At 53.2% G+C, this 23938-nt stretch overlaps 1 protein-coding gene across 1 annotated transcript; it reads right to left on the minus strand.

Annotated features, from left to right (window-relative positions):
* Window positions 1-536: 536 nt before the first annotated feature.
* PCID2 (PCI domain containing 2) lies at window positions 537-23871 on the minus strand. The gene is made up of 14 exons (XM_079136746.1): window positions 23490-23871; window positions 16837-16926; window positions 15096-15169; window positions 14008-14082; window positions 13049-13093; window positions 11922-11976; window positions 8544-8647; window positions 5626-5701; window positions 4905-5046; window positions 2650-2750; window positions 1920-1993; window positions 1690-1815; window positions 1016-1139; window positions 537-759 (listed from the first exon to the last, which is right to left on the minus strand). Exons 1-14 carry the CDS (start codon window positions 23523-23525, stop codon window positions 670-672), a joined length of 1212 nt encoding a protein of 403 aa, XP_078992872.1. The 5' UTR covers window positions 23526-23871; the 3' UTR covers window positions 537-669.
* Between the last annotated feature and the right edge of the window lie 67 nt (window positions 23872-23938).

The following is a 23938-nucleotide window of genomic DNA, read 5'->3' on the forward strand; positions in this document are numbered from 1 at the left end:
TCTTCAACAGGAAGAGCACACACTGGAAGAGCTGAGCAGCGGCAGGGGCGAGGGTGGCGCTGTGCCCCAACCTTGGAGATGACAAAGGTTAGATGCAGCTGTTGGGGGAAGTCCTGACCAGAGAGGCTACAGCTGGAGCCTCCGTGCCTGCTGACCTCCCACTTCCAGCACTGAGGAAAGGAACGCCTGTCGTCGGGCAGACCAGCCCACGGCAGCCACGCAGGCCAATGCACGGGCGTGAAAGCTGGGAAGTGCAATCAGATCACACTCTGCTTCTAAAGAGAAGCCCTCAGTCAACCAAGTATTTCAGTTACACAAAGGTTCAGGTTTAATAAAAATAGACACGTCTTAGAAGATAACAACTCAAAATATCCCTTTTTATAGAAAGAGCCACAAAAAGACACAGAGATGGCCCCTGTGAACACCGCTCGGGAAGCTCAGACTACGCACCCGGTACCTCCCTCAGGAGGCTCGCCAGCACTGCCAACTAGCAGGCTGTCTGAAAACAGGCCCAGCTCTCCCTGCAGCTGACGCTGCTCACAGACGACCATGAGGGTTTGAGGCTGGAGTGCGGGCAAACTAGTCTTGGCAGATTCCAGCTGCCGAGAACGGCGCAGCCGCGAGTCTGGTGGAGACGAGCCCTGCTCTCCTGGCCGCAGGGTCCCCTGCTCAGCACACCGTGGACAGCGGGGGGAATGGGTTCTGCTTGCTGACGACTAGCTTCTGATGCTGGTGGGATATGTAGCCTTTAATGTGACCCTGAAGGAGAGAAAAGGAGGAGCTGGTTTACATTTGCCACCTGGGCCACAACCAGATGCCAGGGTGAATGGTCCACTGCAGTGCTGGCGCAGCACCACCCTCATGCCCAAAGGCTCCCCGGCGGGTGGTATTTCTACCAGAAAATACCTCTGCAAAGGCAAAAGGCCACTTGCTATTCCAACACCACCACAGCCAGGCCCAGAACTCCAGGCGGCCCTACGAGAGCAGCCACCTGGCAAGAAGCAGGCCTACGTACCATGTATATCAGGTTGGCCAGGATGCATTGCACCTCGTCCAGATCCACGTCCTCCACATGCATGAACTTGAGGGCGACCAGGAAGGCCTCCAGAGACAACTGGTGTGTTCTGAGCAGCAGATACCTGCAAGAGGGAAGACAACGCTGCAGCTCCCTCCCAGGCACTACTCACAGGCCAGGAAGAGGCAGCTGGCAATGAACCATGGCTCCAAGGAATAGAACAGGTTTCCACTTACTGGATACGTCCTGAAACAAAGTCTACAAACGAGAGCTATTAAATATAATCTGACTTTCCTACTTTAAAAAGCTACGAGTACCAAAAGAATGCTTGTACGTTTGGTAGCTATCTCATCAGACCAAGACACAGCTTTTCCACATCAGTGCCTGACTCAGGATGCACCCTGCACACAGTGTCCCGCAGGCTCAGCTGGGACCGTTTTTGACAGCCTACCCACAGCTGGCTGCAAGGTTCGCCTTGTCTGAAGTCTAATCTTGAGAGTCTGTGGCTACAAGGTCCCAGAAGAGCCAGACCTGGTGCCTTCTCTATGGCTCAGACACACAGGTCACCACTGAAGGCAGGCCTACTGCCCACAGAGGACAGGAGCAGGGGTCGCCATAGCTGCCCACGGGCTGTGCCCACCCTGCCCCCGGCCTCAGGCGTGTGGCCTGCTCACACTTTCTTGAAGAGGTTCCGGTAGGTGATGATCTTCAGCTTCTCGAGGATGAGGAAGATGCCGCAGCGGATGAAGAAGGTCTCGTGCCTTGCCAGCGCCTCGTTGAGCAGGAGCAGGTTGCCCTCACTGGTGGGGCCGGTGCACAGCAGGGCCGGGGAGTGTGTCAACGCCACTCTCGGGCAGGGGAAACCTCTACCCCCAGGTTCCTCGCGTGGTGAGCAGGGACCTACCTCACAGCCCTGGTCACATCGGCGAACTGCATGAGATGGTACTTCCTCAGGAGCTCCACCGTCGGCATGTGGCCCTAGGAGACAGTTAGCTTCCCACAGGCGCGCTGTGTGACAGCTTATCAAGGACTTTAAGTTAGACAAGCCTAAGGCCAGCTCCTCAGAACTTCTGAAGTAGCTGGACAAGGACTGGAAACATCACGGCACGTGACGGAGAGTAAGAACTGGAGACCTGGGCACTGCGTGACCTTCCGCGTCCTGCCACTTAGGAGAGCTGACACGGGAGAAGCACTGGAGGCAGGACAGACCTCGCCTGTGGTCTCCCTAGGAGGGCTGGAGTGGGGAGGGGCAGGGAGGGCGGGTAGCAAGCTACTGCCCCCGGCAAGCCACCCTGGACAAGGCACACCTTTGGCCACCAGCAGGCGCCACTTTCACTTTCATCTAGATGTGGAAAGGAGGCCCCCTCCCCCGGCAGTGCCAGCCACCCGAGTCCTCAGTCCTCAGCTCTCCTGTTCAAGCACCCTGAGACCCCTACAGGCAGACTGCAGTCAGACTCCCTTTCCAGGCTGACCCCTGCTGTGAACTGAGGCACTCAGGGAGAAATGCCAACAGCACACACTTGCTTCCCTTGCCCTGTGAACACCAGCGCTCGTCACTTCCAGGAGAGACAAACACGGGCGGAGCTCTGCTGAAGGCACCGCCTGCCAGGCTGTGGAAGCCCACGGGGGCTCACCAGCAGCATCTTCACGGGAAGCAGGTAGATCAGGATCATCCTCTTGTTCTTCTGGCTGGAGCGGTGGCAGTGCTCGAAGGCGAACGACAGGTACTCCTCCGCTGCGGAGAGCAGGCTGCGATCAGACCAGCTGGTCAGGCCGCCTGGCGCACAGCCCTCTGCCCACACGCCACCGCAACGCTCAGCAAAAGGCGAGAGCTCTCCCCACATGGTGGCGAAGCCAGTGGCCTGGCTCGGCGTGGCTTCCTCCTGTCGCCAGCAGTCTTCCTAAGCACGACCCGTGATCCAAAGCCGCAGGAGGGCTGGGAAGGCCTGCTGCATGGAGGCACTGCAGGACTGCCGTGACCTCCAGCCGCTCAGCTCTGGAGAGCCGTGCAGGCAGCACTTCAACCGGAAAGCCAGACTTGGGAAGACGGAGGCCCAACCCAGAAGTGCCACACAGTCCAGCAGGATGAAGCTCAGCAACACACCCTGGAGCCCAGAACACACCTCAGAGACCACATGCGACTTCTGCTCAAAACCACCGTGTGCTTGAGCAACTGTGCCATTAACTTGTGATGTGATCCAATTCGTTTTGTGGAAGTCAGAGCTGATGTTAGACTATAGAGAGATCTGATTTGCCAGGGTTTACCCTGCTAACTGCACAGCACAGCGTCCTAAGTGGGGATCATCAGAAAGCTGGAGGAGAGCAGACTGGCTCCTAGGGCTGCAGGCTCAGGGCCTGGGGGCCTGTGATCTGAGCATGGCTCAGGAGCTGCAAAGTCAAGGGCTCACACAAAAGCACAGAGCTGTCACAGCAGTCTTTTCTGATACCACTGAGTCTCCAACAGAAAAGCAACTCAAGGGCTCATCTGACAGACCCCCTTGCTGAGCAACAGATCCTGGGCCAGGAGCTCTGCACTGGGCACCTCTGCCTCTGTTCCTGAGCAACATGGCCATGCCTGGCAAAATCAATGTCCACTCTCACACAGGGAGTGTGACTATCACAGGCAAGAGTGTCTCTTCCAACCTATGGAGCTGAGCCCACAGAGAGGCCTACAGGATTGTGAGCCAGGACTAGGCGGAGATGAAGCCTGCACATCCCACAGTCTGTCATCAGGGGGTGACTCTGGCAACCTGCCCAAGATGTGCCCCTCTACCAATGCCCAGGACAACCAAGTCCCAAATCCCTGGTGCACAGAAACACATTTCTAACAATCCACTGAGATTTTCTGCTGTCATCCAGGGGACTTCAGACATTTTGTATCACTTTTTTTTTTTTTTTTTTTAAACTTAGAGCCAAAGACATCTAAAGAAGTATGAGTACCTGAAATTACAACTAATGAAAACGTGTACCCAACAACCAAGACACTCCAAATCCCTCTTTACATCAGTGACAAGGTCACAGAAAGCAGTGAGAACCATCCCAGACTTCAGACATGGGAGCCAAGACCCCCAGAGCCACCAGGCAGGAGACCCGAGGTAGCGCAGGCTTCCGAGGCACACAGAACACCTCTGCCTCCAAAACCCAGTCTCCGGATGCTTGGGGTCTTTACAGAAGATGAAGGAGCCAGGTGAGACAGTCTTGAGGAAGACCTTAGCTGTAAAGGTTTTAGAAACTAGGGCTACCTGGCATCAATATCAGGCATCACTGCTGACTCTGCGAGGCATTCGAAAATGCTATTCAGTGAACCTCAGAGGAAAACCACATGGCTACCCTGATAGAATCCAACACAACACGATTTAAAAGTGCCTTCCCTAATGCCTCCTATTTTAAGGTGAAAAAAAAAGAGACAAGAGAAGACCCCAGGAAAGCCATTCTCAGGACACTGGGCCCTGGACTTGAGGGTGGGAGAGCAAGTGGTTGACAGTGAATTCCAGAGAGACTGGGCAGAGCCTCAGGCCAGCTACTCAAGGGGCCTAAAGGGAACAAAGGTGCATGTGTCCCCAAGAAAGCCACAGATGTGAACTGAAATAATGTGACTCCAGAAAATCAGCAGTGGGGCGGAAGCGATGCCATCATGCATGGCCTCTGAGAAACCCACACGGGCACTGGTGTGTCAGGGACACCTGTGGCTCACTGCCTCGCTGGACAGGACCTGCAACCAGGCAGAGAGCTGCCCGTTCTCCCCACTCCCCTCCCCACAACAAAATCAGCACGCACTACAGTCAGAGGCAAAGAGAGAGCAACTTCTGTGTCGACTGGAGAGGACATCCCCCAGGACCGTGGGCCTGGAGCCGGAGCAACAGCGGCACCCAGGCCGCCGCCTGCACACCTTGCTTGAAGTCACTGTCGAACATGGCCTTGCGCCCAACATAGTACTTGTACGTCACTCTCTGGGCCGTGCTGTAGTCGTCTCTCAGGTTGGAGCTGTCGATGGCTCTGATTAGCGGTTTGCACAGATGAAGCTTGTTGATCTGCAACAGATACAATCCACACAGAAGTCTAACACACCACCCCAGGAGCTGTCGATGGCTCTGATCAGGGGTTTGCACAGGTGGAGCTTGTTGATCTGCAACAGATACAATCCACACAGAAGTCTAACACACCACCCCTGGCAGGCAGGTGGGAGAACAGCCTCAGCTTCCTTCTGGCTTTACAACGAACCCTGGAAGCCCTGGGGCTACGGCCCCCAGGGAGCAGCAGCTGCTGCTGTTGCCAAGGGAGGAGAGCCGCACTGGTGGGGGCAGGCCAGTGTCCCCTGGAATGGAGGGACACTCCACAAGTGCCCCTCACTGGCTGGCTCTGGGTAGTAAGAATTGCTCTGGCCTCCCATCCACACACATGCCTATTCCAGAGCTGCCAGGAGGGCATCTGGCTGGGGCACAGGGCCTCCCGGTGCCAGAGAAGCACCTCTCAGGTGGGGAGCACTCAGTGTCGGCCACCAGGACCACCAAGGCGGCCAGCCTTGCTTCCCGTCCACACCAGCGGGCTAGCTACTCACTGACAGAAATAACAGCATAACTGGGAAGACGGGAGGAGACTCCAGAGCCCACCTTAAAGTAGATCTTGAATAGCTGGTTCACCAGGAACAGCATGCCCCACTTCTTAGAGTCCTCTATGCCAGCACGGCTGCGGGAAAAGAGTTCTGAGTCAGAGAAGAAACAGCTTCAGGAGGCACAGACAAGCTGCCTAATGGCCGACAGTGGTCACATTCATAGCAGAGGTCCCCTCCCACCGGTGACCCTAGAGAAGGACCTATAGGAAGCTCCTCCCAGGGTGAGTGCATCATCTCTCCTCACTGGGAGAAGAGGAACTCCTGAAGGGCATGGGGTCTCTCAGCAAGCACAAAAGCTACCCTGGGTCCCCGTGCATGGGCGCCAAGAGGCACAATGGGCTGCCTGTGCAGCAGAGGAGGCCAGGACTGCGGGGTGTGGAAGCCTGGCCTGGAAGGCATGCTGTGCGGATCTATCCCTGGACATGTCCTCAGGGGACAAGGAGGAACTGAAGCCTTTGGAGGAAAGTGTACCAAGGTGCCAAAAGAGGAATGGAGGCAAATGAATTTGGTGTGCTAGAGAGAGCAGAGTATGCCGGTCCCGTGGTGCCACTCAGTCCTTGCAGCCTGTGGGGTGCTTAAGCAACCTAGCTGTGCGCTATCTCCGCAAGCTTCCCCTGCTACAGAGCCTGTCCTGGGGCTGCCAGAGCAAGGCCCGGGGGGGAGGGGCTGCCTGGAAATGCCAATCCAACAGTGAGGCGCGAGGCAGACGACAGGTGCCCGGTGGAAGACACGGCTGCTCAGGCGCAGGGGAGGCACGCATGCCCACCAGAAATGCTCAGCAGGAGCACTATCGCCTGTGGGATGGTGCCCTGTGGGCTGCAGCCACAGCTCTTCCTGGGCCTCGACCACCACAGGGCTGTGGCCTGCAGAGGAGAGACTGCTTCTCAGTTCCGCTCTCAACTTAACAGGAGAGAAGAAAAACACGACCTGCTTCCAGACCAAGGCAAGGCAGCAAGCCGTGTCCTGTGCCGCACCAGGCCAGGGGCCTCGGGGGCTGCCGTCGCCTGGCGCAACCAGAGCTCGGGGCTCCTGGCGACTCCAGGTCCAAGGTCTCAGAGTCACCGGCTGTGAGGAAGCAGAGGTACCCAGCACCCAGCCCACCAGCAGCATGGCCCTCTCCTGGCCTGCCCTGTGCCACCTTCCAACCGGGGCCACCCCACAGGATGAGTGACAGCTGACCGTGGCCCAGGCCTAGCAGCTTTCGTGAGCTCACTGGCCATCTGCACATCTTCTGTGGAAGATTTTCAAATGTTTTACCCTTCAAATTGAATTACTTTTACTGTTCTGCTGCAATAGTTCTTTATGTGTGCCAGACACCAGACCCTCATTAAATACCTGTAGATCCCCCCACTTTAAGGCTGTTTTTCACTTTCAAGCGTCCTCTAAAGCGGTTGGGCTGTGGCTCAGTGGTAGAGCATGGGTCTGGCATGTGTGAGGCACAGGGTTCGATCCTCCAGCACCACATTAAAAAAATGAACAAATAAAGTAAAGGTATTGTGTCCATCTACAACTAAAAATATACTTTAAAATCAGTGTTCTCTAAAGCACAAGCTTCTGATCCTAGCCAGGCCACCCTTGTGAGACCCTCTTTAGCTCCTCAGTTCTTGGTGTCCCACCCGAGAAGCCACTGCCTCATTAAAGGCACCCAGCCTCGGGGGTCACCACTGAATGCTCCCTGAGCTCGATGGTGCGGGGCACCCTGGCACGATGTGAGGCAATTCAATGCCCCCCAAGTCAACATCAAGCCCAGAGCTGCCTTCAGGTACAACGGGTGCAAGCCAAAGCGCCAAGTTTGCAAGAAGAGACCTCCACCCTGGGGTCCCGGGGTGAGAGGCCAGCAGCAGGCCAAGTCTGAAACATGTGGGCAGCAGAAGAGGGATGCTGCGGCAAGGGGCAGCTCAGAAAACGCCTTGCCTGGGGACAAGAAGGGACTCCCTGCAGCCCAGCTGCTGCTGGAATGGGCTAGAGGCTGGGCTGGGGAGGCAGGACAGGGAAGCTCGAAGCTGGAAGACTTTCTGGGAACCATCTATGATCCCAGCTACCCAGGAGGCTGAGGCAGGAGGATCACAAGGTTAAGGCCAGGGCAATCTGGGCAACTAAGTGAGACCCTGTTTCAATAAAAAAATTTAAGAAGTATATGTACATATAAAACAGAGATGATAGGACACACACAGAGTTTCCTAAAACTCATAATCAAATAAAATAAATGTGATGATAACATGGGTAAAAGATGGGAGTTTTAGGAGAAAAATGTAAACTCTAAAGTAGAAAGATAGAAGTCTAGAACTAAAAAAGAATGAATGGCAATAAAGAACAGCCACCCTACAAGCAGGTCAATACAAATTACCCAAAATGAAGAAGTACAGAAAAATAAAAGAATACAAAAAATTAAAAACCTAATAAAAACCACAAACTTACTGATCCAAGGAACTACATGAACCCTAAACAGGAGAAACTGAGCCGAAGTAGGCATAACAGAGTCCAGTCGTTGAAAACCAGCCAGCAGAGAAAGCCCTCCCAGCCAGGCAGAGGGCGCGTGCTGCCTCCAAACAAGGACACGAGAGGCGGTGACCACCAAGGTGGCAACTGCCCGGAAGCCACGGGGTTGGGGGGGGTGTCCGTCCTCAAGCCTCCACCTCGGGAGTCCTCAGCTGAAGACAGACCACGGCAGTTTCATGAAAAAGCAAGCTCAGGGAAGTTACTGTCAGAGACCTGCACATACAGAGCAGAGGAGCGTCCAGGGCAAGGGAGCGGCTGCACGGAGCAGCTCTGGAGTGAGCAGCAGTGACTGAGGACCTCCTGTCTCCCTTACAGAACACAGGACCCTGAGGCAGGCGCACAGCCAAGAGACGCCAATAGGAGAAGGCCAGTCCCGGCATGGGTGAGAGCCGCACCCGGCCACAGGCCCTCACTCACGTGTCGCTGGCACAGACGCGAAAGCAGCTCATCAGCAGCTCAGCAGCTTTCTCCAACATGTCCCCAACTTTGCTCTTTCCTTTCTTCACCAACTGCTGATCTGCCTAACAGAACATAAAGCAAAAATGGGTACAATTAAGAGCTGAAGTCCCACAGGAAGATGTGGTTGGTGTGCACTGCTATTATTTTTGAAACCTGAGGGGTCTATGCATCCTGCTCCCCGCTCCCCAGATCTCTGGTGTGCGCTGACAGGCTGGTCGTGGCGAGCACAGTGACACCCTCTGGCACACACACCAAGGGGCTCGCTCTCTTATCTCCAGAGCAGTCTCCTCCTGCTCCTGCAGAGGGTCCACATGCTGAGAGCCATCTTCAGGAAGACACCAGGCCACCGTTCCTTCCTCCTGTCCTGAGGTCTGTGCCATGGTGAGAGGGTGGCAGGACCGGCTGGCTGAGCCCTCCCGGCAGCACATCAGCTCCCGCACCCTCAACACAAGCACGTGCCCTCAGCCCAGCCAGCCAAGCCAGAGCCCCCTTGCGATGCCGATGATCTTCACATCTGCACCACTCTGTGATGGCTGGAAGTGCAGCAAGCCTTGCGGCCCTGCCTTGATGGTGTCCCCAGAAGCAGCACTGGGAAGCTGCCAGAGCTGCAGGCGGGGCCAGGAGTGTGCATACCAGACCAAGCTCCCAAGAGAACCAATAGGTCTGCCAGTCCCAGGCAGACGAGCGATGGCGTCTGGAGCCAGGACCACCATGCTTCCAGGAAAAGAGAGAGTCGTGAAGTGTTTCAACCACTGCGTGCAGGCAGCTTCCTCCCTTCAGAACTTCCCGGATGAGGTCTCTGGAGCTTTTGATGAGGCTGCTCTGTTCCAGCTTTTTTTTTTTCTTTTTCTTTTTCTTGTTTTTAAACCTGACCACATGTCAACATTTGGAACTGCTGTATAACTCAGTGACTCAGAACCTTCCAATGGTCAGCGATGGCCTGAACACCTGTGCCCCAAACTCACATGGTGACATCGGAAGCCCCAAGTGAGGCTATTAGGAATATTGAAGGGCAGGCCTTTGTGAAGCGTCAGTGCCCTGTGAAGAGACCCCAAGAGCTCCCTGCCCCATCCACCATGTGAGGACAGTGAGAAGACCCGTCTATGAACCACACCATGGTTCCTCAGACATTCCACCTGCTGGGCCCTTGACCTTGGACTTCCCAGTCTCCAGGACGGTAAGAAATACGGTGAAAAAATAAACGTCTGTTGTTTATGAATCACCCAGTGCACACGCTTTGTTACAGCAGCCTGCATGAACTAGGACAGACCAGAAAGAGTTCACTGCTAAGCTTCAGAGGCCACACTGTCGCAACCTGCACAAAGCTGTGTCTTAGAGGCTTTTTTTGTTGTTTGTTTGTTCTGTGCTGCTGGGGACTGAACCCAGGGCCTTGTGCATTCGAGGCACTCTACCCACTGAGCTGTATCCCCAGCCCACATCCTAGAGTTTTTTTTTTTTTGGTCAGGTGACACTTTAATAAGCTAGCATCTCCAGAAAATATCGAGAGCTACATGTGGCCAAAGCAGAAAGCAGAGGCCTAATACTCAGGGCAGCCACAGGCAGAGCAGGTCAGCGATGACTGAAGAATCCTTGAGGATGGTTACACTGAAATGGCTTCATCCTGCGTGGACCCCTGGAAAGTCGCAAACACATCTTCTGCGGAGATTCCTTGGGCCCCTCCACGCTGTCATCATGGCTCTCCTTTTCCAGGTAGACATCCAGCAGCACACACAGCCGCTGCAGTTGGCTGGTCAAGAGCTGGTGGCTGGGCTGAGGGCCACATAGCTCCTTGTAGCACACACTGGCCTCGCTCTCCAGGGCCCTAATGTCATCATTGCTGTTGGTTTCCTCTCCTTTCCAGTTCAGACAAAGCTGGCAAATGGGTGATACAGCATCCAAAAGTCTATGCACACCCCCTTTCCCATCAACGCCGAGTGCCCTTGCCCGGCAGGGAGCATGAGAGGACTCCAGGCAGATTCTGTTGGAGCCAAACAGGAAGGGCTAGGTCTGCTCAGTGTGTTCTGTTTGTCTTGGAGACACAGTGCAGCTCTATTAAAAAGTCAGTTATGTTAACATGAAAAAGGCTTGCTAATATTTTTAAATGAGCACTTAAAATTTCCCAGGTAAAATCTCTAAACAGACAAAAGCTGCCCACTTGTGTCTTCCCTCCTGTTCCCCCACTGAGCCTGCGACGTGTTCACGTGCTTCGAGGGTGTTCCTGCTTGCCCACAGAGGCACGGCTCCCCACAGGTTCTAAGACCATCAGGGGCTGGGGGTGTGGCTCAGCGGTGGAACACCGCCTGGCACACGCAAGGCCTGCACTGCATTCCCAGCACCAAAGAAAGTGAAACAAGCTCCTCAGATGATTCCAACTGCTGTCATCGTCTCAGTGTTGGGGACTGTAAAATGACCTTTCCTATGCAAAGTCTTGAGAGGCTGAGACGTCTCTGGTCCTTAGTGTGATTGGTGGTGCCCAATTATACCCTGGATCTTGGGTATGCTATGAGACTTTAGGCCTTATCTGCCCATCTCAATAGGCCTCAGATGATCCCACTCTCTGTCCTACCGCCCTGCTGATGGGGTGGAAGGGACCTGCAGAATTGTGAGTGGCACACAGCACAGAGTGCCAGGCTGTACACCCTCTCCTAGCTTCTGTGGGCTGGTGTCTCTGTCTGTGGGCACTTCCAGGTTTTAGGCTTCCCAGTCCTGAAAGGTCACTCCCTGCACCTGGCAGTCCCAGCCTCTTGGCCTATGCCTCTTACAGCCACATGGGCTCAAAACTCCCAGGGCAACAACTGGCTTGAGCAGGAAGAAACAGGAGCAATTTCTCCGTGTCCTCATCTGGAGCTGGAAATCCTCCATAAGACCAAAGAAAGGGCGGCCCTGGCTCCACAGCTAGTTTGTGCTGCTCCCTGAAGGGATGTCACCTCCATGACATTAAGGATCTTCTCCCCTTGTGCCACAGGAGCCCTTAGCTACTTGACCTACGTTAAGCTGGAGTTCCTTAAGGAGGAGACAGGCCACATCTTATGAGCAAAAGAATGCAGAACTGCTCATTCCACTGCTCCCTCTAGGGAAGGGCAATCCACTTGCCATACACGGGATGCTCCTCAGACAGTGCCTCCCTCCACAGAGAGGTCAACATCCGAGCAAACTGACCGAAGTCTGTCTGCATCAACCCAGGAGCACCAAGCCCAGCTGCGTCCTGCTTTGCTCCCTACCCCAGATACAGCCCAACTCCCCCTTGTTCCTTAAAACCCGGGCGAGAAAGACATGAAATGAAGTAGCAGTCACCGAGATTTAGTTCTACAACAACATGACAGGGAATTGACTTACGTTGTTGGCAAACACGCGAAGGTCCAGGGCTACGGCATACATGACTGGTAGAGCCCTACAGAGCAAAGAGCAGACGGTCTGAAGTGGCCTTGAGTCCAGGCTTTCCTCAGAGGTGGGGGACACTGGCCCAGGCAGCCACTGCACCCTGCCCCCAATGCCACTGCCTGCTTCCTCGCTGCCATCCAGGCAGCTGTAGCCAGGCTTGGTGGCCAACCTTGAGGCCAAGGACCCACTGCTAGCTCCAGACCACTGCCGGGTCCTCCTCAGGGCCCTGACGCTGCTCCGCTGAGGTCCCAGCGCACCGCCACCCTTCCACTTCCCCTGGTGGCAAAGTGCGTGTTTTAGAAGAGGCAGTTCAGGAAGATTCCTCTAGGACACAGTGACGTGACACACACTGTCATCAGCACGCTGTGCACAGTGCTGACTCCACGCCCATCGTGGGCAGTGCTGACTTCCTTCCACACGAAAGCAAGGCCCTCACTGAGGGAAAGTACACTTGCTTGTAAGGCCTTCAGCCACTCTGCACGGCAAGGGTGAGGGTCACCACAGTCCTCCACAGATCTCACATAGGTCTTGACATTAAAAATCAGTTTGTCAAAGAATTTAACCCAGTTATTATGTTTATCATCCCGATCAACTATAATTGATCTACCTTTTTTAAAAATATTTTTTAGTTGTAGATGAACGGACCTTTATTTAATTTATTTATGTGTACGTGGTGCTGAGGATCGAACCCAGTGCCTTACACATGCAAGGCAAGCACTCCACCACTGAGCTACAACCCCAGTCCTACTTTTTTTATTCTAAGTTGAAACCAAAAGTAAGCTCAGAATGGACAACTTAGAGAAAAAAGTAGTATTGAAGGAATATTTGGGGCATGGGAATGCTAAGAAAACACACTGCAAATCACGCCACTTTAGGCTGCAGGCCATTACGACTCGCGTACCCACGTCAATACCATCACGTCAACACGCTGATGAAGTAAATACATAAAAACACAACATCTATTACTTCTAAGCAAATTTTTAAAAACTGCCAAAAACAAAAACAAACAAACAAACAAACAAACAAAACCACAGGAAACAAATGCCCTTTACTAGACCCCGACCGTTTCTGTCCATGCTCACCAGTTTTCTTCTTTGTGGGCCTGGAACGCCCGCAGGAACGACGTGCTGGGTTAAGGAAGGCCTGACGTGCCAAGGGTGATCAGACACCTGTGTGCCACTTGGTCTAAGCAAACCAAATATCCTCCTTCAAACACACTTGCTGCAAAGCAAGAAAGACTTCCATATTTTAAAAAACTGAGCCAGCACAGTGATGCCCATGTGTAGTCCCAGCAGCTCAGGAGCTTGAGGCAGGAGGATTACAAGTTCAAAGCCAGCCTCAGCAACTTGGAGAGGCCCTAATATACTCAGTGAGACCCTGTCTCAAAATAAAAAATAAAGGGCTGGGGATGTGTCTCAGTGGTGGAGCTTCTGGGTTCAAGCCTTAGTACCCCACCACCAAAAAGAAGGTAAAGAAAATTTGTTCCAGATGGTCACAAGTTATATTTAAGTATTTCAGAATCTATGACATAAAGTTTATCAACTCCAGAGACACTTGGCTAGTAGCCCACTCTCCTCTGGTCATACTTAAACAAGATGATTTTTTTAAAAAAGGCAAACTGAACCTAGGTTATACACAGTACCCAGAACACCATCAGTTAGGGCCTTATCTGTAGAACAGCACTCACACATAGTTAATGGGGGTGGGCATCCGCTCCACTCTCATCCTCCAGCCTGAATCTTGGACCTCTGGTATTTCACCCAGGGGACTCAACCAGTCCCTGTAACTACGCTTAACACTTAAAGAGAACAAATATGATTCTCAACAGAATTAAGTAAAACCTCTGCTCTTACGAGTGCTCTTCCTTTCTACAGAGGTAACTGGAAGAGTCTTAAACTCAGGTGCCCAAGTGGAACAGCTAAGGTGAGCTTTCCCTGCAAAATGCTCCCACTCTTTCTAACCACAGGGGTAGGAACTAGCCCGCGTTTGGTGACCTTGAGCCCAGGAGTCACTGTGCCTGCCATGCTGCACAGCTGCAGACAAAGGATATTGGACCATCACCGTCTGGCACTTGTAAGCCTCCACAAAGTCATGGCTCCCCACGGCATAGGTGCACCTGGAAGAGACACGCAGCCTGAGCACGCTGGCCAGGAAGGGTCCGCCAGGGGACCCAGATGTAGGCATGCAGGCCAGAGCTCAGTCCTGCCGCCGGCAGCCCTGCCAGGGCTGGAAGGAAGGCTAGAGCTCTGTGTGGCAGGCCACATGGGGTGGAGGGCAGAGGGGCACAAGGGATGTGTGGCCCTCAGCAGGCTGCTGTAAGGGAAAGTCCCTCGCAAGTCTCGTCAAGTCCCAGAGGGTAGCAGTTCCACAGGCTCTGAGGAAAAGCAGCCGAGGCGTGTGCTCCACTGGGCTCCCTCTGGGTCCTCGGTCTTGGCACACCACGGCACCTGGGACCTCACTGCACGTTGCCACAGAACTGGGAAATCTCAAGGTGCCTCTCACTACAAGGAACACAGTGGCACCCCAACTCTTTCAAAGACCTGGCAAGCTCACAGGCCTGTCTACACTGGCCCTTGCACTGCTCTGAAACAGACGGGTAGGTGGAGGCTTGAGGACACCATGCTCTGCCTGAACGGATGCTTCGGAGACAGGAATAGCAGATAAGAAGAGTCAAAGCAGCAGCACCTTCCCACAGCTGTCACCCCAGGGATGCAAGAGGCAGAGGCAGGAAGATGGCAAGTCCTGGGCCAGCCCGGGTGACCTAAGACCCTGTCCCACAATAAAAAGCAATATTTTGTTTGCTTTGCTCAAATCTTAGTTTCTTTCCCAGCAAGGCAAAAAGATTAAAAAACAGATACATTTTCATGAAAAAAGCAAGTCCTGAGCCAGGCTTCACCCCCTACTAATGAAAGACCACTGTCGGGTCAGTGTGATGAATATCAAGTGACTATTCACAGCAGGACCCACAGACACATAGTCTCCACACGGTTTCCCAAAGTAAAACGACAAATGCTGTTCTGCTTTTTGAGTCAATTATTCACTGCTTCAACCATATGATGCAAGAAAACACCCCTAATGAGTTCAGCAATTTCCAGCTGTACTTGCTTTTCTTCCTCACCAAAACATTACCTTAAATGAGCCGCAAACATTTCATCATAAGGGGGTTCCAAAACTTGTTGACATTTCTCTTCTGGAGAAGCCATCTAATTTATATGAAAAATGGCAAAAATAAAGTCAATGAGCACAGAAAGAACACAATGTAGAGAAAGACATTTGGATTTACAAAAACTTGTTTCAAAATCTCAGTGTTCACAGTAATACCTAAGGTTTTAGCATTTCTAAATAAAAGGTTCACTACATCAACAATATTTATTGGTGTTTCAAGGGAACAAGAAGCCACAGAGACAACTCAGCTTTGCCTACTGTAGGCCAGAAAATAATCGAGGCACTTGCATATGCATTTTAGCATCTGACAGCCAGTCAATCAAGAAACAGTTATCAACAACTGCTGTGGGTTAACAGCAAAGCCTCCCCGGCCAGAGATGCCGCCTGCAGCTTCCTGGCCAGTGGCTGATGTGAACGTCTAACTTTCCCTTCCTCCAAACAGCCACATTTTAGATACTTGGAGCACCACAATGTGTGAGGGTTAATTTTACATGTCCACTTGACTGGCCAGGGGCATCCAGGCTGGCATTGGAACCAGTGGGTTCTGTAATGCAGATGAGTCTCCCAACTGGGAGGCAAAAACTCTGCTGCTGGGGCCTGAACAGAGCGGGAAGAGGCAGGACCTGGCCTGTGGCTCCTGACTGCCTGGCTCTCTGATGGATTCTATCCCATTGGGCCCCTGGTTCTCAAGCCTCTGGACTTGGATTGAGTCACACCACTGTCTTTCTTGGGCCTCCAGGTTGAAGACAGCAGATCTCAGCCTCCACAGTGACATGCCCAATTCCTTGTGACAATCTCTCTCTTTCCATACGTATGGGGAAAAAAATGTATAGACAGATTTCTACTGGTTCTGTTTCTTTGCAGGGTTTGACAGACAGACAGACCTGGGTCCCGTAGTGTGCCACCTGATAGGAAGCAGTGGCACAACAGCGGGCACAGCGGCCACACCAGGTCTCAGGCACAGTCCACCTCGAGTCATGGTTCTCAATGCCTTCCGCCATCAGAATCACCAGGGAGCCCTGCATGTGGAAACTGCTGCTACCCCCAGAGACCCACTTACGGGGTCTAAGATGCAGTCTGCACGGCCAATATCATTACCCATAGGTGGCCCCATGTTTCTTTCAAAAGAAATGTTGCTCTCTAATTTTATGATGAGTCAATGAAGAAATGGGTATCATTTAAACTCCAAGCTAAGGGTGCCTGGACTTTCGAGCAGAGGTGGGCGAGTGCTTGCTGTCAAAAGTCAGAGAAGCATCCAGACTCCACCACTCCAGGGCTCCCTGCCGCTGGTAAGGGAGGAAAGCAGCTGAACGCATACTCAAGGCGGCCTGACCCTGCTGCACCAGGCTGTGCCACAGCCCCCGGGTAAGCCTAGGGAAGGCACACCTCTGCAGGAAGCCTAGAAGGCAGACACCTGTGGTGGGCCAGCACATGGACCCTGGGACTGAGGCCTGGACTGAGTCTGCCTTTCTGCTGGGTGCCCTGATACGCCTCACACTGCTCCAGGCCCCAGAGAGCTGTGCAGACGCTACGCACAGGACCGTGAGGCACAGGGCTCTGCAAACAGAGTGGAATGACATCGACTGTAAAAGAACTCTGACGTTTTCAAACAAGAGTGATGGCGTTTGTTTTCTTCTGCTTGAACTCTTCCTCCCTCTGGTGCTGCCCCCTTCTCTAGGAGGCCATGTGCACAGCCCATGCTCACCTGCAGCCGTGGGTTTGCAACGTGAGGATGCTTGAAAGACACCAGCTCTGCACAGGAAGCTCCATCTCTGGTGTCGATGGCTTCATACACCTGAAACATGGAGGGGAGCCTAAGCAGACAGGAAGCGTTCTGTTGTACCAGAACCTCAGCATCACACCGCACACCCCAAACTGAGTCCCTATTTTCAAAGGGGTCAGAAAAATCAAAATGTAAAAAGTTAGCACTTTTTACCAGGACACAGTAACTTCATCTCAAAATGGGATTTTCCAGAGGCAAGGAAAGAGGAAAACCAGAATGAGCCAGTGGTTTATTATTTAGTTATTAATAAAGGTGAATGATTCTAATTTTACCTAGTCACACTAACAATACATTTGAAAATTCACCTGTATAGCTCATGAAAAAAAAATCAACTTAAAAGCTGAGTGCAGTAGTATGCACCTGTAGTTTTAGTACTCAGGAAGCTGAGGTAGGAGGATCACTTGAGCCAAGGAGTTCAGGGTGGCCTAGGCAAAGAGTGAAACCTTGTCTCAAAAAGCAAACAAAAAAAAGCTTAAAAACAACATTTATCAGCCAGGAGTAGTGGCTCACACTGCAATCCCAGCTGCTCAGGAGGCTGAGGCAGTAGGATCTCAAGTCGAGGCCAGCCTGGGCAACTCAATTTGACAGACCCTGTCTCAAGACTTTTACAACTTCTACAAATGTATTTCAGTGGCAGAGATCTTGCCTAGCTGTGCAAGGCTCTGGGTGTGACACTTAGAACTCAAAAAAACCCACACATACCCAAAATTCAGAAAGCGTCTGCTCAACCTAAAGACAAAATAAAAAGGATGAGCAAATGATGTCCCATTCACACGGCAGGACACTCCCCTGCTGCTGAAAGGACAAAGCAGACACATGTCGTAAGGAAAGAACACAGCAACACGCCTATGTCATGCTGCAGGGAAGCTGCTTAGCTGGCTCAGGAGGCTGCCACAAGGTACTGTGCAGGCCAGGGATGCGCCACAGGACCAAGCCAGCTGACCCTGCTGACTGCACACACACCTCTACTTGCTGCTGGAGGCCTGCAGTGCTACATTTATACCAGAAGACCCAGTGCACTTTTAAGTGGTGCTTACAAAAGCAAAGCATAAAGCTGCAAGGTAGAAGGACCTAATGAAAATAAAATTTATGTATGCTTTATGTTTGTGTGGGGGTGGGGATGCTGACTCAGAATGGAAAGGAAGCCCTGAGGCCAGGGCGCAGGAAAGGGAGCTTGGAGGACTTGCCATCCAGTTGCAGCCACCTGAAGCTATGCAGGCTGGGCCGCAGGTCCAAGCCAGCCCTTGCAAGGCCCAGAGTGAAGCTGCAGGCCACACATCCTACCCCACACTGCCCTTAGTAAAGTCACCTGTGGGCACAGCAGGGAAGGCTATGTATGAAGAAAATCAAGCACTAAACCAAGTCCTCTTCGCAGTCCTGCCCCAAGTTTGGGGATATCATCTGAAGATAGAGAGATGGGCACTGAGTCCCCACTGGCCATGGGAAAGGGCAGGGCCCTCCTAAAAGCTGCTAAGCTGGAGATCAGTGATGGGAATCAAGAGTACCCACAAGCACCATCCAGGCGAGGTGGCCCAGAGAAGGTAGCACTGGCTTCCTCTGCACTGAGGACTTCCAGGGCCCCACGCCTCCAGGGAGAAGGTACTGGGCACAAAGGAGCATTGAGGGCTACCTGACTGGGGGGTGGGGAAAGGACTGGCTGGACTGCCAGGCTGGGCCCTGCAGTGCTCTCCTCTCCTCAGCCACAGGGGACATCCCGGGTGAGAGCCCAGGCCATCCCTATGTGCAGTTCTAAGGCACATTGGCCTCTCAGGACACTCTCTGGTTATAAAGCACTGCTTTCCAGTCATACTTCCATCCAAGTCCAGGCACAGCCCAGGGGCTTGGAGGTCCTCACTCTGCTTAACACCAAGGATCCCGGTCACTGGTCACACTGTAGCATGCCATTCTAAAGTGTCCACAGCTCTCTGGAGAAAGCCTATGGGGAGCTAAGAGTCACAGAAGAGAAGAAAACATTCGGAAATGGAAGCTTGCCTCTGATGGCTGAAGGTACCAGAAACAGTGGTCACCAAGATCCAGACACCAGGTCTCTCCAATGACCAGTGTAGACAGTCCCATGCCCCTGGTCCTCCTTTGCCAGTGACCTCCCAGGCCATCTCCAAAGATGGTAGGACGCAATGGGCCTGACACCCTCCCAGTGGTCCGGAAGCTGGGGGTGTGTGAAGGGAAAGCAGGGACACTAAAGAGCATATCAGCACACCTTGAAGATGTGGCTGGCTGTTCAGTGGCTGCTGCATTTCTGGCCACCCAGTTGCCTGCTGCAGGTGCTTGTCCAAGTGCCAACATATCATACTGCAGAAGTTTTGTCCTTTCAGTCTAAAGACCAGTACTGGACCACACAACCACACTCCAAGCAAGATCCATGAGCACATTGCGAACTGGCTCTCCAGGGGATACTCTCTGCCTGCTACAGGCACCACCAATTCTCAGAACTCACAACTGCTTAAAAATGTCCTCATCTGCTCTGTCCAATGCAAGGTGCAGAAGTAAAGCCTCCCCAGAACAGCAAGCATACCTGGCACCCAGGTTTCTCCTTCCAAACTCCAGAGCTCCTGGAGAAAGGCCAACTCTAGGGCTAGGGAGCCTGAAGGAGGCACACCGGAGTCCAAGCAGGAAAGCACAGGTTCAAAAGCTACAGAGACCAGCTCAAGGGCTGCAAGGCAACCTGAGCCTCAAGAAGAATAACAACAGGGGCTGTGGTTGTGGCTCAGAGGTGGAGCACTTGCCTAGACAGGAAAAAGGGGAAATGACTTTTAAACTGATTAAAAAAAAAGTCAACACATAAAAAGAAGGCTGGGAATATGGGAATGCAGCTCAATGGCAGAGCACCTGCGAAGCAGCTGTGGGCCCTGCATTATCCCCAGGGCAGGAGAAAGGAAGGGAGGAAAGAGAAGCCCTACTCAGCCAGTCAGTGCTAACACAGTGGTGTCCTGCGAAAGGACCTTCAGTGAGTGTCAGCCACAGAGGCTGTGGAGCATAGGGACCACAGTCCTCACTCCACCGTCCAGCAGATCACATGTGCACCGAAACAGGGGAAGGCGCCGTGACAAGGGAGGAGCCTGATGGATACCCTCACCCCAGTGGGGTGCCTCCAGAGATACGCAGCAGGCGCCCACACCATCTAACCTGTGGCAGTCCAGGAGAAGACTCCACCCAAATCCAAATGCTGACACAATCAAACCTGGATGGAAGACAGAATTGAAAGGCAGGAGGGCTGGGCACGGTGGCACACACCTGTAATCCCAGCAGCTCAGGAGGCTGAGGTGGGAGGAGCACAAGTTCAAAGCCAGCTTCAGCAAAAATGAGGTGCTAAGCAACTCAGTGAGACCCTGTCTCTAAATAAAACACAAAATAGGGCTGGGGATGTGGCTCAGTGGTTGAGTGCCCCTCAGTTCAATCCCCGGGACCCCCCCCAAAAAGAAAGGCAGGCAGGACTCACCCAGATTAAAGGGGACTTAAGAAGCCAGAAGGCTGCATACAACCTGAGACACGACTGTGCCCTGGGTTTAACAGCAGAAGTCCCAGGAACACTTGGGGCAACTACAACTCCACATTAGGAAAGGTGAACGGTGTGAAGTTCTGAGTGGCTAAAGTCGTTGTATTCAGAGGGAACACGCCTGTTCTTAGGGTCACATTGTCTACAATTGATGTTCACGTGCTCAGGGAAGAAAGCATGTGTTTCCACAAGGAGAAGGCAAATGGGAAGCGTCTGTGAGCTGTCATTGTACATCTTTCCACTTTTCTGTAGGTTTGCAATTTTTCAGAATAAACAGGTTCAGGAAAATAAAATTTTAAATGTAGACACACTTTAAAAAAAAATTTACCATGACATAAAAGTCTGGTATGAACAGAAAAGTGAAATCAAGGACACTAAAGAAATAACATTGGCCCACGGAGAGGTGCCAGAAAAGAGGCCCTGTGGGAATAATGCCAGCTCTTGGAGAGTGACAAAGGGTGATGGAAAAAAAAGGAAATAAAGGCCCACCATGGGGGAGAAGTGAATGCAAGCTGATCGAAGAAGAGTTCCAGAAAGCAGAGTGCATGCCCACCATGGGGGGAAGTGAGTGCAAGCTGATGGAAGAAGAGCTCCAGAAAGCAGAGTGCATGGGAAGAGAACGGCATCTAAGTCCACCCAATCTATCGCCTCCAAACATAAACCAAGCTGGTGCCTACTGAAGTCCAGGGCACAGAACAAAAAGGGTCTGTGTGGACCTGACCTCTGTTGGGAGACTCCTTCTGGAGCCTCTTGGCTCTGACACCTGCAGACAGTCTAGGAATGCAAGGCTGTGATCAGCTGCTCTTTCTTGGGACCCTTTCCCAGGGCTACTTTTGCAGTTGGTTCCCTTGAGAAATGGACTAGCGTCTTCTCTGCTTGACCCTGGAGAGAAGCAGACTTACTCACGGCTTGCCAAAACTGGTGGATGACCTCACTCAGTGTCTCCCTCTCTGAAGCATGTGCAGGTACCCTTCCAGATCACATCACCCCCATGGGACAGAGCCCCAAAAACCAGCACACACATGCCTTCCCCATGCCGAGGAAGGAAGCAGGAAGCCCTTGGTCCTGGGCTCAAGCATCCATGAAGAAAGGTGAGATCGAACCCATCCCTAGCTGTCATTGGGAAGTCATCTCAGCAAACACAGGAAGCAAAGACATCCCACTGTTCCATGTAGATGCTCCCAAGGCTACTGTCAAGGTGCTGAAATGAGGAAAGGTGACAGGGCCAACAGGGTCACTGAGATTCAAGTACAACTCTCCAGGAAGCAACATGCTTCAGAAAAGCTGAGTGTTAAGAACATGGACTCTGCCTGGGGGCAGTGACGCACACATGTAATACCAGCAGCTTGGAAAGCTGAGGCAGAAGGATTGTGAGTTCAAAGCCTGCCTCAGCAACTTAGCAAGGCCCTAAAGCAACTTAGCAAGACCATGTCTTTAAATAAAATTTTTTAAAAAATTTTAAAAAAAGGGCTGGGGACGTGGTCAGTGGTTAAGCACCTGTGGGTTCAATCCCCAGTACAAAACAAAAACAAATATGGACTCTGGAGTCCAGAACCTGTGTCGGACTCCTAGCTGTGCTGCATCAAGCCCAAGAGACTTGGGTGGACAACTTAACCCACTCTGTAAAATGGCTTTGTGGGGTCGACCCACTCATAAGATAACACTGAACATGCATAAAGTGCTCACGGCAGGCCCTGCTACTTAAGAAATACTGGACAAGCACTAATGATTGCTTCTTTTTCTTATTCTCATCATCAGCCCAAACTATTCTCACTGGACAAGACAGGCAAAGGATGGGTTTCTCAGAGTGCTCCTCAGAGAACACATTGCCAAGTAGAGAAGAGCTGTGAAGAGACAGGGAAAATGAAAATGGAACCTTCTCAGATTGCCCAGCATGAATACCACTCACTAAGAGGAGGTCTGAGCATTACCCTCCTTCCCACTCCTCTGGATAGGCTTCCCCCCTTCTAGCGGCCTCCAACACACTTCCTGAGCCAGAATGCAGAGGTAAGGAAAAAACAAAGCCACTACCTCACAGAGCTCAAATTTTAAGGAGGAAAGCAGACATACACACACACACACACACACACACACACACACACACACAACCAACAACAACAAATAAAAAAGATCAAGACAATGTCATGTAAAAAAAATTTAAAAGCAAAATACTACACAAGGGAGATAAGTCTTCTCCTGAATGGTTACCCTGGATGGCCTCTGTGGACATGACTCTTGAGCTGTGACCTAACTGGCCATCAGGAAACAGCAGCAGAGAGCACCACCAACTGTTCCCCTTTTTTAAGCTAGCCGAGCTCAGCTCCACATTCAACATAGCAGTATCTGCATTCCCAGCTTCCCTTGCAGCGACGGGACCCAGTTCTAGGCAGTGAGATGTTCAGGGTGGAGACAGGATTTCTGGAAGTATTATCCCCCATTCCAGGGAAAGACAGGGGTGTTGGCAGATGCACCTTCCCTACAGTTTTCAGACGCTGGCTGCGGGAAGGTGTTTGGAATTGCTGCAGCTAAGCAACGGCTGACGGAAGATGTCGCCAAAAGCCCTGACGTCTGCAGAGGCAGGAAGGGCCTGGGTGAAGGAAGGTGGTGCAATAAACCAGACGGTTCTATACTTCCCTTGGAAATAACCCACCAGCTCCCGCCTTGCCCCAGCTAACCAGAGGGACTGACTCGACACCCTGAGCATACGTTAGGGTGTCGCCTGCCCGGCATACTTTAGGGGCCACGAAAGCTTTGGACCAGAAACACCTGTTTGACTGTGATTCTGTTTGAGCAAAGCGCCGCGAGGCACGGCTGCCGAAGCCTACAGGCGTGCATGCACGTACTGCCAGACTGGCTCGCGGCGGCTCCGGGGAGACGCGACCCGGCCCAGGCCAGCCTCGTCGCCATCGCGACCGCGGTCCCCCTCCCTCTCCGCTCGTGTCCGTTCCGGCCGCCGGCTCGGCCGGGCCCCTCCGACGCCGAGCCCACCGCACCCCGGGCGGCGCCCTGCGGACCCGCCCGGACCGCAGGCCAGCAGGCAGGGAGCGGCCGACGGACCCACCTGCTGCAGGTACTGGTTGATCGTGATGTGCGCCATGGCAGTGGCCGGGACCAGCCGCGTCACTTCCGGCGCGGTCCGTCTGCGCGCGGGGCCCCTGCGCCCAGGCGCCGCGCACGTTGGTTCCGGAGGGGCGGCGCGGGGCGGACCGGCGCGGCGCCTGGGACTCGAGCGCCTGGCCCGCGGGGCGTGGTAGGCCGCACGCAGCTGCCGTTCGCTCCGCCCGACTCCGCGACCGCGGAGAGCTAGCGCGCGCCCGAGCCCTTAGGACTGCGAGCCAGGAGGGAAGGCAGGCCGCCAGGAACGTGTGCCCGCGTTCCCGGCTCACGGGGAGGTCCCAGCCCGCACGGGAGCCCTCGGCCTGGGGTGTCCCCGCGCGTTCCGCGAGACGATGTGGGAAGTCCCCAGCCCATTTGGGAACCCGCTCCCCGCGCGCCCGGCCCTCGGGACAC

This window comes from Sciurus vulgaris (assembly GCF_902686455.1).
Source record: "Sciurus vulgaris genome assembly, chromosome: 4".
Taxonomy (NCBI): domain Eukaryota; kingdom Metazoa; phylum Chordata; class Mammalia; order Rodentia; family Sciuridae; genus Sciurus; species Sciurus vulgaris.

Bases quoted from the DNA above. Each gene is read 5' to 3' on its own strand.
- PCID2 (XM_079136746.1), bottom strand. From the start codon at position 23,525: ATGGCGCACATCACGATCAACCAGTACCTGCAGCAG. The intron at 13,094-14,007 runs GTCTGCAGCTGT...TCCTTAACCCAG, and splicing joins GTGATGGTCCAATATCCTTT to CACGTCGTTCCTGCGGGCGT. The intron at 1,140-1,689 runs GTGAGCAGGCCA...TCCCTCTTGCAG, and splicing joins CGGAACCTCTTCAAGAAAGT to GTATCTGCTGCTCAGAACAC.